The sequence below is a fragment of the Macrotis lagotis genome, chromosome X, assembly GCF_037893015.1.
Source record: "Macrotis lagotis isolate mMagLag1 chromosome X, bilby.v1.9.chrom.fasta, whole genome shotgun sequence".
Taxonomy (NCBI): Eukaryota; Metazoa; Chordata; class Mammalia; order Peramelemorphia; family Peramelidae; genus Macrotis; species Macrotis lagotis.
In genome coordinates, this window is record NC_133666.1 from 426,014,302 (window position 1) to 426,033,891 (window position 19,590).

Consider the following 19,590-nt stretch of genomic DNA (forward strand, 5'->3'; position numbering starts at 1 on the left):
TAAAATGTAACCCAGAACTTTTTTGAATAATAAAATTTTTTTAGGTTTTTTTTTTTGCAAGGCAAATGGGGTTAAGTGGCTTGCTCAAGGCCACACAGCTAGGTCATTATTAAGTATCTGAGACTGGATTTGAACCCAGGTACTCCTGACTCCAAGGCCAGTGCTTTATCCACTATTCCACCTAGCCGCTCCCAATAAAATTCTTAAAGCTGGTGCTGTCACATGGATATTCAAAGCATCTGATCAAAAATTAAAAAAGTCATTTTAGATATAGCATGATATGGGTAAACTTCTCAAGGTTCATCTTGAACTTTCATACAAAATGAGTGGACTGAACTATGTGGTCTTTCAAATCCCTTCACAAATTGTTGATTAATTATGGTCCCTCATTCTTGAAATGGATGAAAATGATGTCACTATGTTGGACTCAAGGTACACTGAGTCCAACTGTAGTTGCTCAGAACAATAAAAGCTCCAAAGACTCCACCACGTGTCAAGAGCAAATAGTCTATATGAACATTTGGAGTGGAGATATCTCTAAATTTGAGCTATTGCAATTTTGCTTTGTTCATAGACACAGTACCTTCTTTGATATGGGTATCATTTTGGATACCCTGTACCAGTGCTCCCCATGATTCCCAGTCTATTCCATAGTTCATCAGAGAGACTTTGAAAGAGTTCTTGTATAACTTCTTTTCTCCATGTGAGCAGTTGCCTTGTATGTGTTTTCTGTAAAATAATCTTTTAGGCAAATAAACTTTTGGCATCTGAACAATGTGGTCAGTCCATCAGAGTTGTTTCCTCTCTACAAGTAGATTTTGAATGCTTGGCAGTTCAGCTCAAGAAAGCACCTCAGTGTATGGTATCTTATCTTGTCATGAGATCACCAGAATTTTCCTAAGACAATTCTAATGGAAGTGATTCAGTTTTCTGGAATATCACTGATAGATAGGCATACAACAATAAGGTGACAAAATTTATATTTTGATTAATAAAATTATTAGAGCAGGTGCTGTCATGATTCAAAGTATCTGATCAAAAAGAACAACAGTCATTTTAGTCATAGAAGGACATGGATAAACTCAAGGTTCACAGCACTTTGGACTTTCAGATTAGTTGGTCCCTGATTCTTGAAGAGGATAAAAATGATGCCCCTATGTTAGAAGCTCTGTAGACCTTCAGTTTGGTGGACAGTCCTTTGGGGTCTCCCCAAAACTGACCTATCAGCCTCATCATCTATGTGTACATTCCTGCAAAGTATACTACCAAAGAAAGTGAACTTATTTACAGCATTCAAACTTTCTCCATTTGCTCTAACCAGTGGTTCTGGCTAGTTGTGTTGGCTATTAGAAAAACCTGTTTTCTTGCTGCTAACTGTTTGACCAAAATTAATACAAGAAAAAGAGAATTGATCCATATTTTGTTGAATTTCAGTCTCATTGACTGAATTGAATAACCAATCATCTACAAACAAAAATCATACACCAATTCACCTTCCAATTTAGTCTTGACTTATTGCCTTTTCAACTTAAGTAATTTATTGTCAGTGTGGCAGTTGACCTTGATGCCAATTTTGTCCTCATTGATGGTGTCTGTCAACATCACTGAAAACATCATGCTAAAAAATCATGGGAGCAAGCATACAGTCCTACTTTACATCATTGGTGACTAGGAAAGCAGAAGAGCATTTTCCATTACCTAGAACCTTTGCAAGCATGCTGTCATGGAACTGGTATTCAATACAGCTGAACTTCTCCAGGAAACCAAATTTTTGCCATAATTTTCCACAAGTCTTAATGATTGACAATATAAAAGGCTTTTGTCAGCTCTAAAATAATTGTGTTCAGATCTCTCTGTTCTCCTCCTGACATTTCTCTTGAAGTTGTTGGGCAACAAATAATATATCAACTATTACTCAGATGTTTCTAAATTCACACTGGCTCTCAAGTAGATGACTATCTTCCAAGTGAAAGATCAGCTTATTAAGGAGGACTCTAGCAAAAATCTTGCCTGCAGTGACTAAGTGAGACATGACCCCACCACCACCAGTGACTTCATGGGACCTATTTCCAAGAACAACAATCCTTGAACTCATAAGCAATGATCCCCTTTTGTCATATAACCAAGAAAATTTCCATCAGCTTTTGTATGACCAGTGTACCCTCTGCCTTATAAATCTGAGCTGAAATATAATCAACTCCAAACACTTTGCCAAATAAGAGGAATCAAATGATATTCAAAAGTTGTTCTTTAATTGGACAGATGGATTAATTTCAACTGAGGTAAATGGTCAGTGATTTCAAATTTATTGATGACAGTCTGTTGAGAACATTATTAGAAGCATTCTCTCCAGGATACTATATCACTAATCAATATAGCTCCAACAGCACTGAGGAGCTGAGATGCACCATATGTTTTTGACCTATAAATAGCTTTCAGGGCTTCATAAAAGTTGTTGTTGTTGTTGATGTTATTATTATTATTATTATTATTATTACTATTACTATTACTATTACTATTACTATTACTATTACTATTACTATTACTATTACTATTATTATCAGAGCAAAGCTGAATTTCCTCTATCCTCTTATGGAGTCAAGATTTCTACATCTCTCTAAACTTTGCACTTTACTTTTAATGAAGTTAAAACATTGTCTTCTTAGAGACTAATGAACTCTCCTGCTTATAGACCCTATTGAGTTCTCATTTTTTCATTTAGCAATTTCTGAATTTCCTCACTATTTTCATTAACCCAGTTTTGATGCCTGTAAATGTTCTTGTCTAGATTAGTAAATGCAGTGCTGTACAACAAATCTCTGAAAGCTGCTCACTCCTTTTCTGCTTTACTATTGCTAATTGTGAATTAGCTTGTTGACCTCCAACTTACTAAAGAACTGTTCTGCCTGGAGAAGCAATCTAATTTGTTGACACTAAGTCTTGTGGTAATCTTGCCATAGGGTCACTGCTTTTGTTGAAAGTGAATATTGTATCTTGGACAGGATAAGTTTATGGTAAGTCCAGTCTAGCTACCAAACATCACCTTCATCACTGTCATATCCTGCTTATTCTTGAAGTGAATTAGTCTATTAAATGATAATATTTGCTGCAAGGGTGCATTCATGAAGTTTTGTTGCATTTAGGTAATGGAAGTGTTGGTGATGAGAAGATCATGAGATGTATACAGGTCTTAAGTAGTAAGTAGTAAGATGATTGCTATTGCTGTTTCAATTCCATTCCTTCCAAGAATTTCTGCCATGTCTGCTCATCAGTACCTCCTCTTGCATTAAAGTCACCCAGAATAATAAACTTGCTCTCTTTTGGTACATTGTTGATGAGGGTCTCCAGTTCTTCATAGAATTTTTCTTTGACCTCATCACAGATTGTCAAGATAGGAACATATTTGCCTTTCTTTCTTGAAGAAGACCATGACATCAGGGAGGTGATGCTATGACAAGCACGTGAATTGGATTTGAGTGAGGAGGTGCTAAGTCATCAGCCTCACTTTATCCTCCAGAGCTATTTGGCCCAGTGGCCAGATATGAATCTGGATGATTACAGATTGTCTTGGCTGTGAGGTAATCAGGGATAAATGACTTGCCCAAGGTCACACAGCTAGTAAGTGTCAAGTATCTGAATTGAATTCAGACCCTCCTGACTCTATTTGGGAGTCTTCCCTCTGATGATGGTGGCATGGCTCTTTCCTGCAAGTGACAATTTCATTGTCATGAGTCTATACTTCACTTCTTTGGTAAGCATACAAGTTTGTTGACTATATTATTCTTGCTTGCAAATTCTATGCCAGCTTCATCTCCTTCAATGAGGTCACTTCTGAAAAATGAGAATCCAGCTCCGACCTCAGTTAAGCTGGCCTTCAATTGCCAACCTTGTTTTGGTCAGAGCTTCTATTTGGATATGACACCTGATAAGTTATCTAACCACAAGAGCCATTCAGCTTTCAGGTCTACTGGATTTTATGTTTCATGTCAGACAGATAGATGGTACATTGATTAAAATGTAGAGCCTACAGTCAGGAGGACTGAATTCAACTACAGCCTCAGACAATTACTAGCTGTGTGACACTGGACAAATCACTTAACCCTGTTCCTTCTTTATAAAATGAGCTGGAAAAGGAAATAGCAAACCACTCTAGTATCTTTGTGATGAAAATTCCAAAATGGAGTCCCAGAGAGTTTATCACAACTGAACCAATTCAAAACAATTTCCACCATTATCTTTTTGGGTATAAGCATCTGCTCAGAGAAGGCTAGTATCTCTGGTATGAGGACTACTGAGCCCATTTTCATTGGTTGCTTTCTATCTTTGATGTCCACCTTATTCACTCCACTCTCATATGTGGCTCCAAGAAACTGTTAATATGTACAGCAGCCAGACCTCCAGTAAACCATTTTGGCAGATTGGTTAAATCCTTTTGGCAGAGGGTAACCAAGAGATCTCAAACCCTTTGGAGATTTAGAGGGGTGTCTACCCAAGCAGAAAAGAAGGGAAGACTTCTCCCAGCAGAATTGGCAGATGAGGAAAATTTGTATTAACCTTTCCTTTATTTGTACTTGAGTTAATGCTTTTATTTGCTACCTCTCCTATGTATATTTTATGTATGATATTGTACTAGAACTATTCTTGTTTGTTTTAACAGTACATTCCTTAACTATATGGTCAAAGACAGTTAAAATGATGTTAAAGCTAATCTTTCCAAGTGTCTTCCACCCACAGTAGGTTCTCCCCCATTTCTGGAATATTCTCTTTCCACATTGACGATTCCTAGCTTCCTTTAAATCTCAGTTTAAATCCAGTATTTTACAAGAGATCTTTACTTAGTCCCTCCACCCTCACACTCTGTAGTGCCTTTTCTCTGAGATTACCTTCCATTGTCTGCTTTTTCCCTCTCTTGATCTCTCTCTCTCTCTCTCTCTCTCTCTCTCTCTCTCTCTCTCTCTTTCTCTCCACATATATATATATATGTGTGTGTGTGTGTGTGTGTGTGTATATATGTATGTGTGTATGTATATATGTATGTATACACACACACATATATATATATATCATATTTACATAGCTGTTTTCATGTTATCTCCCTCCATTAGAATGAGAACTCAATAAATTCAAGGACTGTTGGTGCCTTTCTTTGTCTCCCCATGCAGTAGGTGCCTAATAATGTATACTGACAACTTAAAATTCAGTAACATAAATTAACTAACAGGGTTAGTATTAGAATCTAGGATTATTGGCTTTTAGTAAAGTGTTCACCCATTTGATCATTTGTGTCTTTCTTTTATGAGTCAAATGAATAAAAGGAATTTTAAAAAAGTTATAAGGTAATCCTAACTTGCCCACTAAATTAGTACCTTTAAGGGTTGATAGTAGCCTGAAGGAAAAAGGATTGAAGTGATTTCCCTGGTAAAGGGAAGACCCAGATGAGGAAACTCAATTTCAATAAAATTCACCATCTACTTTGAAATGTCTGACTTTGCTTAGAGAGGTTAAGGGTCTTTCCTAGCAATGCATAGCCAATAATCAGCAAAAGTGGGGCATGAATCTATGTCTTTCTGGTTTCAAGACTAGTTCTTGATTCCTAAAACCATACAGCAATAAAATATTCCAAGACAGCAATATTAACTTTTATAGACAGCAAGTAGGCATTATAAGCAAGGTATTTAATTTTTTATTAATTTATTTTTTAAATTTATGGAATAAAACAAGCATTTCTGTAACATATATATATGTGCACATATGCATGCATGTATGTGTATGTTTGTGAAAATACATGTATAGATATATAGAGATACACACACATGTATATGCAAAATTATTCTAGAGCAAATTGGAGTAATCGTTTACTAAATACAAAAGCAACTTAATAGCCAAAAGAGTCACATATTTCCTAATGTGGTTAATTTGCTCTCAGTCCAAAGACACTGATAGGATATTACTTAATCACAAATCTCTGCAGACTTGATAGGTTTAGGAATAATCTGATCTATTCAGTCAATTTTTAGGGGTATACTTCACAAAAACCCAAAGGGCTATATTTCAATCAAATATTAGTTTAACTGTACAGTACAGAGCAGAGCACAAGGACACTTTCTTCTTGGGTCATACTCATGGATAACATCATATGGTATGATCTGTAAAGTAGAACAATGTGTTATAATTTATGTCAGTCTCAATTAAAAATGAATATAATCAAATGATGAGATCTTTTGGAAACAAACAGAAGACCATTTGTCTCAAGTTATAAAGTTTTCTTTCTGGAGATCATAGAAGTGAGTCTTTTGTTGGTTAAAGGCTAAAAATAGCCTGTATAAAGAGGGCATCTGATGGCAATTTTGGGTTAATTGACAGAGCTCTGCTTCAGGGGTCTTACTGATTAAAATCCACTCTAACATCTATCTCAGTGGCTCAGAAATGATCTCAGTGGGGGTGACAATGTTTCAGCACACCACCAGTCATGTAGTGGTAGTAATTCACTCTCCTTTTGTGCTATCCTATAATAGCTCTAGGACAGTTGATTGTATATCAAAAATCTGATTGTGTATAATTTATTTGGCATCTTGTTTTTGTATTTTTTAAATATGTACTAAATTCAACATATTAATTCCAAAAAACTGTCCTGATTGTCTTGACAATGAATCAGAGAAATATATAATGAACTAACTAATTCTATCAATTCATAGGTTAGGTCAAGGTTGGAGTTAGCCCAAAGCAGAGATTGCTACTGAGAAGTCTAAGTAATAAGATGTCATCAGATGACAAGATCATGTTCAAGAGAGCTGATTTATATTGAAACATAAAACAGCAATTGGAAGGTTGAGGTTGGCATCAATCTAAACTGTATTTTGCAAATAAAATTATTTTTTGAGATTCCAATTCAAATATATACTAAGCTACTAGGGTAAAGGTCTTTAGATAGTAAAAGTACTTCATATTTCATAAGACAAATTTACCTATTTTGCCAAAACTATTATGAACAGAGAGTCAAATCCATTCACCAACTTTAACAACTTGCATTAATCAATCAATTATCGAATCCAGAAACACTTATAAAATTTCTACTATATCCCAGGCATTGTATCAAATGCTGAAAAATGTAAATGATATGCCAAGACTATTTGGGATGTACAAAGCTAGAAGGGAAAGTTACAAAGTGAACAGGAATATTTTCAAAACCATCATGACAGGTTGGAGTACCGGGCTCAGAATCACAAGAAGAAATTTAACATGGATGAAAATAAACTCTGATAAGATTCTTATTCTACATCATAGAAAGAACAGACTGGACAAGAGAACAGTAAAGGGAAATATTACAGCTGTCTTGAAATATTAGACAGGCTGTCATGTATAAGAGGGAACAGATTTGTTTTCTCTTAGTAGAGAAGCAAAATATCAATTGGACATATATACTCAGTGTTGAAGACTGGGCTTGACTTAACCAGAATTCATATAAAAAAAAATTTGATGGTTTTATTTAAATATAGACTCAAATGCAATAGCTTAATATGACCATGTCATATATAAAATGTGCAATCAACCTGTATTAATAGAAGTAGAATTTCTACAATAAGGAGTAGTTGACCCCATTGCACTCTGAGTTGGTCAAATCACATTGCAGTGTCAACCTCACACCTGGACATACTATTTTAACAATGAACAAATTAGATTAATTCCAACAAGGGTGTCTAGGAAAATGAGCTGTTTGAAATCATGTCATACAAGGAATTGGAATTATTTAACCTTTAGAAAAGAAGAATAAGAGGGCACATGATACTGTTTTCAAATATTTGTTCTGTGTTGTCCTAGAAGTAAAAATTAAAGACAAGAGGTAAACCTATGAAGGGACTTGCTTTTAGGGAAGTGAGAGATTTTACAGTAATTACAAATACCCGAACACTGGGCAGGTTTCTTTTGAAGGTAATGAGTTTTCTTTCAATAGAGGTATTCAGAAAAAGACTGGATGACCACATTTCAGGATTTCCATAGGAGGTTATTCTATATTGTGTTAAAAATAAACTTGACCAGATGATTTCTAATATTCCTTTTATTTGTAAATTCATGATTTTCTGAAATTTTCTCTATTACAAAATTGTAGTAATCATTAACAAGTTATTTAACACTTTATTTGCTAATTTCATTTATTAACAAGTAGTTATTAAAAAGCTAACAAGTATTTATTAAATATCCATTATGGGCAATAAAATGTGTTAAATGTTGAGGAAAATACAAAAACAGATAATATCTCCCATAATAGATCTTATGACCTAGTTGGAGATAGAATATTTATATGGTTAACTACCTAAGTAAAACAAGAACATAAGACCATAACAGGAATACAAAAACCACATAAAATCAGCTGATGAAGAGAGCATTTTCGTCTAAAGGGAAGACAATATGGTATAAGAGGTAAGCTTTCAATTTGGCATCAGAATATTTGGGTTTAAATCCTGACCCTATGACAAGACCTGTCTGCACTTGCACAAACCGGTTCTCTTCTCTGGAACTCAGTTTACTCATCTGAAAAATATAATTGATCTCTAACATTTCTTCCCAACTTTAAAAATCTGTGATCTGTTGTCTTTTAATTTTGATTTCTTATCATTCTGAATTTGATAGTCATCAAGAAATATAAACATTCCCACATAAAGAAAAAATAGTTTTGTTAATAAAAATCCATATGTGATTATATATAACTTGTTTTGGGTTGTTTCCATTTGTTTGTTTTAAGTATGTGTTAAATTCAGTATATTAGTTTCAAAAGCTGTACCAATTGTCTGTGTTTCCCTCTGAATCTCTTTCTTTTCTCTTCTCTCCATTTTTAAAAATGTTTTATGGAGATTCTTTCCTTTCTTTTCAGCATTATCTTTTCTTTTCTCTCTAGAAATGAGAGTACTGCTTTTTAACATGTTAGCATAGCCAGTCAAAACAAATTCATATATGTATGTATGTATATATAACATATCTGAATATGTATATATACACACATTTATATATATATATATACATACATGCATATATATCATTCTATATCTCTATTGCATCTCCTTATCAAAATGGGAAGTATGCTTTTCTAACATTCCTCTGGAGTCATGGTTAGTCGTTGCATTGTCAGTCAAATAAAATAAATTATTAAGCACTTACTACATGCCAGCACTGCACTAAGAACTGAGAATAAAAGAAAGACAAAATTAGGCCCTGTCTTCCTAGAATTCAAATTCCAATAGGAAAGACATCATGAAAATATTTGACTATGTACATGCATACATGATACATAACAAGTAGAAAATATCAGTCATTAAATAAATCAAATAAAACAAATTAATCAATAAAATCAAATAGAAAGCTCCTACTTATTGCAAGAAGTACTATTGCAGAAGATGAGATTTGATCACTGTGTTGAAGGAAGTTCAGAAAACTAAAAGACTGAGGTGAGAAGGAAAAGCCTTGATCAGAGTTCTAAAGACTTTGAAATCTGTTTTCCTTTTTTCAATGTTGTAGTCAAATTATAAATTGTTTTACTGATTCTGCTAACTTCACTCAGCAAAGTTCATTCAAGTCTCCCTAGGTTTCTATGAATCCATATCTTTTGTCACTTCTTATGATATAATAACATCCTATTATATTAATAAATCATAATTTTTCCTCTTTCCCTAATAAATGGGCAACTCTATGATTTCTAGTTCTTTTCTACAACAAAAGATGCTACTATGAATATTTTTGCATATATTGATTTTTTTCTCCTTGTATGATCTCTTTGGGGTATATGTCTAATAGTGTAACTTCTAAGTCAAAAGCTATGCATAATTAAGTGATTTTTAAAGAATAGTTCCATACTTCATAATGCATAGGAATTAGTATGTCTATCCTCCTATATCCCTACCATTAATTTTTATTTTATTTTTTTTAATCATCTTCTAATTTAATGAGTATGAGGCAGAACCTCAAATTTTTTGCAATTTTCATGTCCTTTTTTATTCGAGATCTGAACTGTTTTTTAATGTGGTTATTAATAACATGATTTTCTTCTATTGAGAACTAATGAACATCTTTTGACCATTTATCTGTTGGGGAGTGGCTCATATTCTCACATATTTGAATCATTCCCCTATATCTCTTGAATGGTAAGCTTTTATCAGAAAATATTAATGGAAAAATAAAATCATAACTATTACTCTTCTGATTTTGGTGTATTCATTTGGTTTTGTCAAAAGAGTTTTAATTTTATATACAATCAAAACTATTTATTTTATATCCTATAATCCTCTTTAGGCAAGAAATCTTCCCTGATCCAAAGCTGAGAAAAGCATTTCCTTCCATTCTCCTTGAATATGTTCATATGATTTTTTTTAAATTTCTGCTATAAGTCATATATATTGATTAGAGCTTGCTGTGGCATAGGGTGTGAGATGTTTGTTTAAATTGAATTTGCTATGATCTCTGATTCATAAAATGCTTCATAGAGAAGATAGTTTGTAAGCTGATCTTTAGATAATGGGTTGAATATCAATAAGAAATTTAATAATAGTCTAAAATATGATAAAATTACTGAAAAGCTCATGTAACCTTGGTCTATTAATAAGTGTAGGGTCCAGGTCAAAGGAGGCAGTGATTCCTTTATATTATAATTTAATTGAAAGCAAAACCTAGATTCCACCCCCATCTTAAAAATTATAATGTGATAAATTATAATATAATAAAAATATAATATATTTTAATTCCATTTCACCAGCACTGTTATATGCAAACAAAACTAGACTTTTGCAATAGCCTTTTTTTCTCCTTTCTTCTAGTCTTCTACTTCTAATGTATATAGGTTGGAGATTAGATGAAAGTAGGTGGTACCCTGGATAGAGCATCAGGCCTATAGTCAGTTCAGATCTGATCTCAGTAACTAGCTATGTAACCCTGGGCAACAATAACCCCTATTTGTCTAAGTTTCCTCATCTGTAAAATGGGATTGTTGTGAGTATCAAAAGACATAATAACTACAAAATATAGCTGACATGTAGTAGTAGTAACATATAAGTGTTAACTATTATTATTTTTTTAATTCATATCACACACAGGTAATACTCCTAAAATGCAGATCTGACCACTTTGCTCATAAATTAAGTATTCTACTATTGCCTTTAAAACAAAATACAAAAATCTCAAGTAGACATTTGAAACCTTCCACAAACTGGCTCTTATATGTTTCCTATTTATCCCTTTTATTCACATGAAGTAAATCAACCTCCTAGTTATTCCTCAAACTCATCTCCTACCCCCACACTACTATGCAGGCTATCACCTATATCTGATATGCATTCTCTCATTCTCTTAGCATTCATGACTTCCTTCAAGAGTCAGGACAAGTGTCACCTCCTATATATAAAACCTTTCTTGATTTCTCCATTTATTAGCATTCTGCTCCTTTGATTTTTCTTATTTTTCTATTAATGTATCATATTCCAGACTTTCCCTTCCCTTCTTCCAGCAGTCTAAAACTTCAAACTCTTCAAGAGCAGTGCTGATTTGTTTTTGTCTTTGTATCTCAGTCTTAACAATATAGCAAGTATGTGACAACTGTCAATTGATCTGGAAAGCAATGAATTAAGCTGAAAACTGATTTAGCACAATCAAAATATTCAAAATGTATCAAGTCAGTGTTCAAGATGCCAGATAGTGATTTGAATCAGTGTGCTTTTTCATACATATAATAGATAGGATTTTATACTAATAAAAACAATGAACTAGGAATCAAGGCTTATTGTTGACATCATTGCTCACTGCATAGCATCTCAATGATAGTCACTTAAAAGACAATCATTTTATATATAAAAATGAAAATGATTCTCTCACAGTTCTAAAAATCCCTGAGTTACACACACACACACACACACACACACACACACACACACACACACACACACACAGTTTACTTAAATGTGAAGTTTAAAGTTTTAATATCATATAAAACTAGCTCATTCCCTTTTAAGAGTTAAAAACCATAGCAAAAAAAGACATCAAATGTGTTCAAATGTACTGACACAACCCTTAAATATTATTAAGACTCTATTAATAACAGTGACTAATAATAGCTGGAATTTTTACAGTAATTTTAGTCTTGCAGAATGCTTTATAAATAGAATCTCACTTGAGTTTTACAACAACCTTGTAAGAGAGATGCTGTTTTGCAGATGAGAAAATTAAGACAGAGAGATTTAATGATTTGACTGAGGTGACACTGCAGTGAGGGTCTGAAGTGGGATTTGAACTCAGGTCTTCTTGACTCTATTCACTAAATCATACAACTGCCTCATAATTGCATTTTTCTCTCATATTTGCAAGCTCCTTTCTTTCTTTCTTCAACTGCTTTAACTCAAAGATTCATTACTTCTTGCCAGGATTATTGCAATTACCTCCTAACTGGTTTCTATGCCTTCTCTCCTTCCATCTGACATACTGCTGACAGGTTAATCTTGTAAAGCTTAGCACTGATTATATGAATTTTCTCCCCAGAAGCCTTTAGTGGCATCCATCCCATTGCCTAATGGAGTAAATCCAAACTCAATGGCTCTCGCAATCTGGACAAAAATCTAATTTTCCAGCCATATTTTCTATTTTTCCCTAACCTACATTATACATTTTGACTACCAGTTATTTCTTGAATAAGTTCTATGGTTTTCTGTTTCTGGAAGACTCTCCCCACTCCCCTGTCCAGTTCAGCTTTTCTAATACTTCAGAGTTCTTTTCAAATGGCACATCCTTCACAAAGTCTCTTTTCTGCCCCCTTCAATCAAAAGTGTTAATTCCTTGCTAAACATACTCATAGCATTTGATTTGCACCCATCTAATGACACTATTCCACTCTGGGCACAATTTTGCCCCTAGATTATAAATTTTCTGGGGACAGAAATTGTGTTTCTATAGCCCCTGTAGCACCTAGTGCTACAGTGCAGTTTTTTAAATCAATAATTATTGGATTAATAATAGCAAAATATGTGGCTTCCTTTTCTAAGTACCCTTAAAATTCTAAATTTTACATTCCTGTAAAGCAAGAGATGGAAACTGCATCATATGCACTTGCCAAGGTTACCAACTTGAACTATTGAAAAATTAAGGTATCAACCAAATGTTAATCAAATAAATCTATAGCAATTGCAGAAAAGTTATGTACCTCTTTTAATCTCTAATAGTGTTCTATTCCTTATTAAATTTTTTCTTCATACAAATTTAGAAAATATCAAATAAATATCAAATCTTCAAAAAACTAATTTTCCTATTTCCACCAATAAAATCAGATTACTGAATCTTAATATGATTAGCATTTCCAAGGTCATATAGAGGATTAAAGTCCAATCCTTGATCCTGATTATGTAATAGATTTAGTTCTGAATTCCCAAAGGTTAGACCAGCTGAACATAAATTCTGAACAATCCTACTAAGATGGGAAGCTTTTGAATTCTACCATCAAAAGACAAGTTAAGATGTACCTGACTGACACATTCTGTCACCAGCTTGCCTGACACTGATGATGTACCATGCAGCCTTGCTGATTCAATAGGAATCAAAGCCATTGAAGGCCAAGAGACTCCTGCAGCAGCCACATTATCTCAATTAGTATTGTTCTATAAATCAGCAATTGGAATGGAATGATTCTGGTAAAGGCAAGTGAGAATGTTGACATGTACAACATGCCCCTTACTATAGTAAACACAATTGTGCAATTCAGACTTCCACTTATTTGGTTGGTTAGTATGATCCTCTTCAGTGCAGAAAGATTAGTAGTAGAATTCTGTTGGTAGAAGTTCATTGAAAGTTGGCAACAAGGTAAAAAAAAATTTAACTTTTGAAAACCTTCTAAGTCAAAGAAATATTATAGTTATCTATTATCTCCAGGATACTGAATCTAATGAAAGCATAAGTTTGTAAAGCACGGTTTTTTAAGATCCAAACATACACAGGGACCTTAGAAGTTATCTGGTTCATCTTTTGTTCCAAACATCCAGTTTCCAATTGGAAATTGATGATCCAGTTTCTCCTTGAATACTTGCATTGTGAGAAATCTAGGACCCAAAGAGATAATCTATTCTCTTGTTCAATAGTTCTAACCATTAAAAAGTTATTCCTTATATTAATTGAAAAACCACCTCTCTGCAGTTCCCCACCTCCTGGCCCTAATTTGGATCTCTGGAACTACAAAGTAAAATCTAATCTCCTATCCATATGATTATATTAAAAATATTTGGTTCTTCTAAATAGAGTATTTTTTGTGTGGCATGATTTCCAGATCCTCCCCTTACTAATCACATTTCTCTGGATACTTTTTCACTAACATAATACTTTCTATGAAGTGAAAAGATCACTGAACTTGAAATCAGGCCTTGAATCCTAACCCTCTTATATACTATGTGACTCTGGGTAAATCATTTATCTAGATCTCATTTCTCTTCAATATAAGATAAAAGAGTTAGAGCTCTAAAGTCTATTACATATATGGGATGACTAACATATCTTGATGGACATAACTGTGTATCAGGGACCCAATTCCCTTCTATACCTAGATTCAAATCCTAAACCTCTGGAAAATGAGATGACTAGACTAGCTGGCCCTTGAGATCTATTCCTGCTCTAAATATATGATCAAAGTTTCTGCCATCCTATAACCTCATTCTCCTAAACAATTTCTTCACCCAGACAGATATTTCCTGTTTATAAGAAAATTAGGCATCTAGAAGATCAGAAAGGAAGGAGGGAGAAAACCTGAAAATATAGCATGGAGGTTCAGGGGAGCACTGAACGAGCCACAAGGAAGAATAATAGATGAGCTAGGAAAGACAGACTAGAGATAAAAAAAAAATGGATTATATAATAGAGAGATGGGTAACAAAGTTGGTATCATTTGTTTTCAAAGTAAGATTACCAGGCAGAACTGGGTAAGAAAACTATTTTTATAGAGGAAAATAGATTAGCCTTGCAAACTAGGGACTTCTCTAATCTATCACATATAAATCCACAAGATACTAATGGTATGGACAGAAATTCCATGTGGTATAGTTGCAAAGAATCTTGTTATGTGCGCCCATCCTTTGGAATGAATTAATGTGGATGACTGAAGACAAACATTTCCACTCCTCCCAGTTGTATAAAAGCACTTCTGGAATTGTAGAAGCAGAAAATTTGAGAGTGAATAGGACCTTGGAGATCATTCAACCAACCCCCTCATTTTGTCAAAGAAGAGTGTGAAGCTCAGAGGTGTTGCTCATTCATTTAACACAAACTAATTAATCACCTACTCAAGACACAACGCAAAGCATGGTTAAGTACTCACTAAAAGCAAGGATTGGACTTGAACTCACCCCAACTGACTTCCAAACCAGTATTTTCATGATATCTCACTGCCTTAACATTAGGTATAAATGGTTTCATTTTATCTACAATTCCTAGTTTCAAAATTTTAAAAAATGTTGTTTCCTCCTGAAGAAAAGATATTTTATAAAGTAAAACAGCAGAACCAAGAGAACAGTAACAGTAATACTGTTTGAAAATTAATGTTGAATGACTAAGTTATTCTGAGTAAAATGAACATTCAAATCAATTATGAAGAAATTATGAAGGAAAATGCTATATACTTCTAGAGAAAAAACTGATATATAAAAGTGTGTACTATATGGTTTCAAATATACATATATCAAATGTTGGCCTTTTCTAATGCAGAATTGGGAGGGAGGAGGAAGACAACTCAAAATTCAAAATTAGCAAAAAGTAAAGAAAAAATTTTGTAACAGAAGATAAGAATTTTAATTAATGTATCTTTCAGTATAGTCCCCTTTTTTCTTCAAGAATTACTAGGTTTTTTTTTAAACTGGACCTCTGATATCTTTATTATAAGGTACAAACCACATCACTCTCACATCCCACTTCTAAGGATTTCCTTTACCAATGTGGAAAGTTGCCTAGATCCCTGAGAAGTTAAGAAACTTGCTCAAGGTCAGACACTCAATATGTCTCAAAGGCAGAACTGTAACCAATGTCTTCCTACCTCCTCCACCCCATCATGTTGAAATGTATATTAGTGATCATTAAAAGCACAAAAAGGTATTTTCCTTTAATGGATTCTGAAGAAAATAAATTTCTCTTAAAATATATCTTTCCCTTAAATAATGTCTAATAGGATATTTACACACATTAAATATGTAGGCTGTCTCTCTCTTTTCACTTTCTTCAGTTTCTAGGGTCCTTTCAGCAAAGAGCCATAAGGTAAATATAAAAGAGTCCACTAGAAGTCATTTTCCATTGGACTTATGACTCATGCTCTCCCCTGAGCTTCTAGAATTTGTGATTTGTTAGATCACTAATTTTAAAAGGCTTAAATTCATCAGGAAGCCTAAACTGATTGTTTTTGGAAATAACTTAGCATACCTCATCAGAAACATTACCTTCTCCACTCCCTACAAAGGCCAGGACAGAAACATATTAGAAACAGTGCTTGCCACAGCTGACAAAGGTCCATAAATCATCAAAATCTCTCTTTTATGAAAAGTGTTCATTCTTAAGTGATTTCAATCAAACCTGCTGTTCTCAGTAAGATATTCTCCTTATTTTGTACTGATCAAACTGTTTGGGGCTTTAACACTTCATGATCTTTGTAAAGTTTTTAAGAAAACATATACAAGTTCCTGAGATATATTCCAGTTGCTCTCATTCCATTTTCTGAAAGACTTCAGTGAAATCTTGACATAACTTTGGAGTGCAGGCCCAAGACTGCTCCACAAAGCAAAAATGATTGATGGAAGAGATGGTGCCAAAAAGATGTTCAAGTTTTCCACTGAGAAACACTATACTGTCTGTCCCTGTTCGTGCATGGAAAAGATTGATTAAGGAAGGAGTTCTTAATCTCTCTTGAGTCACAGATGCTTGGGATAGTTTGGTCAAGTCTTTAAGCCTTTCTCGGAGTAAAATATCTTTAAGTAATTGAAAGAAATGCTAAATTTCAGTTAGATGTCAATAAGAAAAATGTATTTTTATTTCTCATCCAAGCTCAAAAATCCCCTGAAATCTAGCCAACAACCCTAGGGTTCCATGTATCCCAGATTAAGAAACTCTAGAATAGAGTACCACAATCTTTGAGAGAACATTTTGAATTTTATCTAGGAAACACAAAATAATTTATATATCTCAGTGTACGGTATAAAGTTCTCTGAACTGCTATCATACTACTCCACATGACCCAAACTGAATATCTTATATGCCAGCAATTTTACCCTTCCAAGTAAATGCAAGTAATACATCTGGTTGTTGTCCTTCATTCTCAAAGAGGGCCAAAATGACATCACTACATTAGAGTCAAGTTACAGTATATTCAACTGGGGTTGATCAGACAAATATGAGCTCAGAATACTCTACTACAGGACAGGCACAAATAGATCATGTGAACATCTGGGGTGTATTCTCTAAATCTGCACATCTTACATTTCTTTTCAGCTACTACAAGTCGGTTTTGCTCATAGAGCCCAGTGCTTTCTTTGATGGGGGAATGCCTTGCTTGGAGGTCCTGGGCCAGAATCTCCCAATACATCCAAAAAGGCAAGATAGGGTTTAGATGTATGCAGAGGAGACTGGGAATTCAGTACTGTGGCACTGTTTGTTTCTGCTTTAATCTCTCCATCACTAAGAGGATGCAGATTTCAAGACTGCTTAGGGTTTGTTTTCTGAGATCTGGCATAGTGGATAGAAGGTGGGACAGAGTCAGGAAACTGATACTTATGGGTTATGCTTCCATGGACAAATCACTTAATTTTTTTAACCTCAGTTAAACACAGGATTATTATGGGGCTCAAATAAGCGAAAGCGCTTGGTATAGAGCTTGGGAAATTCACAGCTTCACCACTTACTGTTGTATAAATCCCTGGGTCTACTGTATCCCCAGTTTGAACCTCTATGGATAAAGATAGCCCACTTGAACCAATTCATCAATCTGCCAGTCCATTATTCCCTCCCCATCCCAGTGATTCCAAATCTTTGAAGCTGGTACTACCTAAAGCCAATCTTGGCCTTCGCAAACATTCCCTTATTCCTATCTCCCTCAATCAAACCTCCCTTCTCAATTTTGTGAATTAACTCCTTAACAAGAGTATCTAAACCCAATACCTCTACACCCTTTACTTCATTCTCTTCTTAACACTCTGTAGTATGGCTTCCAAAAACATTATTCAACTGGTAAATAGTAAGTACTTAATACATCCCAATTGATTAACTAACTGACATAAATCTCAGTTATTAATTAGGGAGACAGCTGTTTTGTTTTTTTTTCAAACTAAATCATTTATTAACTCATGTAGGGTATTATGTAACAATTATAATACGTGGTACTCTTGAAAGAGTATTTTGTAGTAATAAATAAATGAATATTGAATTCCAAAGGGAGATAAATGGTAAAATACAAGCTCTCCATGAAAGAAATGCAATGTTTTAAAAGGAATTTGTATACTATGATGCCATCCTCCCAAAAAGAGATTCCATGTCTTCCGAAATTTGCCACAAATACTCAATGCAGACAAAAAACAACAACCAGAATCAATGTGTAAAAGTGTTTGTCTCCCCACCACCCCCTTCTCCCTTATATTTCCCAGCAAGTAAGCCTCTATTCAGATGGGTAGAACTACCCAATAATGTGGCATCTTATGTCTCAGGATTAACTATAACTCACTTGAGGCTGGAGCAGGGACTGGGCTGTGAGCCATAAACTGGGATGCTGGTTCTCCTTGGTTCCCAGACTCTCTGGCCTTTTCTTCCTGTTGGCTAGCTGTTGCAGATGTTCCCGTTGGTTTTTCCCTGCCAACTGAAATAAAGATTTTTTAAGGATGTCATCCACACAAAGTCACTTGTTTCTTCTCTGAAGCTCACCATATGTTCAGCTACACACATACTAAGATCTGCTATTGTCACCATTTCAATGCCTTGCCAAATCTTTTCCCTCCACATTGCATAGTTACCAGAAAGTGCCTTTTTATTCTGAGCAGCAGGCTGCACGTGGTTGGTATTCCAATAAAATCCATTCGTTGCCTTGAAAATGCAAGGAACGGGGCAGCACTGCTGTAGGAATCAAATGACTTTTTCAAAATGTAATTTTCTTATAGTTTCAAATGTTGCCTCCTCCAACCCCCTGGTGCTCTGCCTTTCCTAAAAGGGGACATTGACTGCAAAATGTCTTTCAAACAAAACTGCTCATGGCTTTCTCAGAGAGGAAAGCAATGCAAAACAAGAGAAAAATCTCTCCAATCTGAAAGAAAACTGCTTTGTTTTTTTTATTAACTGTATTGTTTTGGCACCTCATGCTGATTGCAAATATCTCTAATCAAGTTCAATTGCTCTTTTATTTGAATGTATATGCAATTGTTCAAGATTTTCATGTTGTGTTGGGATTTGGGGAGTGGTGGTGGGAGTTGTGTTCTGTGATAAAGCAAGGGATTTATTTGGGTTTTGTTCATATGTTTTTTTGTAATGGCCAGAGTTCATATATCACCATTCTGTGATTGTTACCTCTTTGGAGACTTCAACATCTGTGCAATATCATATACATATCTAGTGCTACAT

At 34.4% G+C, this 19,590-nt stretch overlaps 1 protein-coding gene across 5 annotated transcripts in view; it reads right to left on the reverse strand.

Moving 5' to 3' along the window:
- The window catches only part of LOC141497715 (lipoxygenase homology domain-containing protein 1-like), a 710,463-nt gene that overhangs the window by 493,559 nt on the left and 197,314 nt on the right, over positions 1-19,590 (reverse strand). For all 5 annotated transcript variants that reach the window (XM_074200482.1, XM_074200484.1, XM_074200481.1 and 2 more), the window contains one exon: positions 18,704-18,835. In XM_074200482.1, coding sequence (XP_074056583.1) covers positions 18,704-18,835 — 132 coding nt within the window. The remainder of the gene's footprint in view (positions 1-18,703; positions 18,836-19,590) is intronic.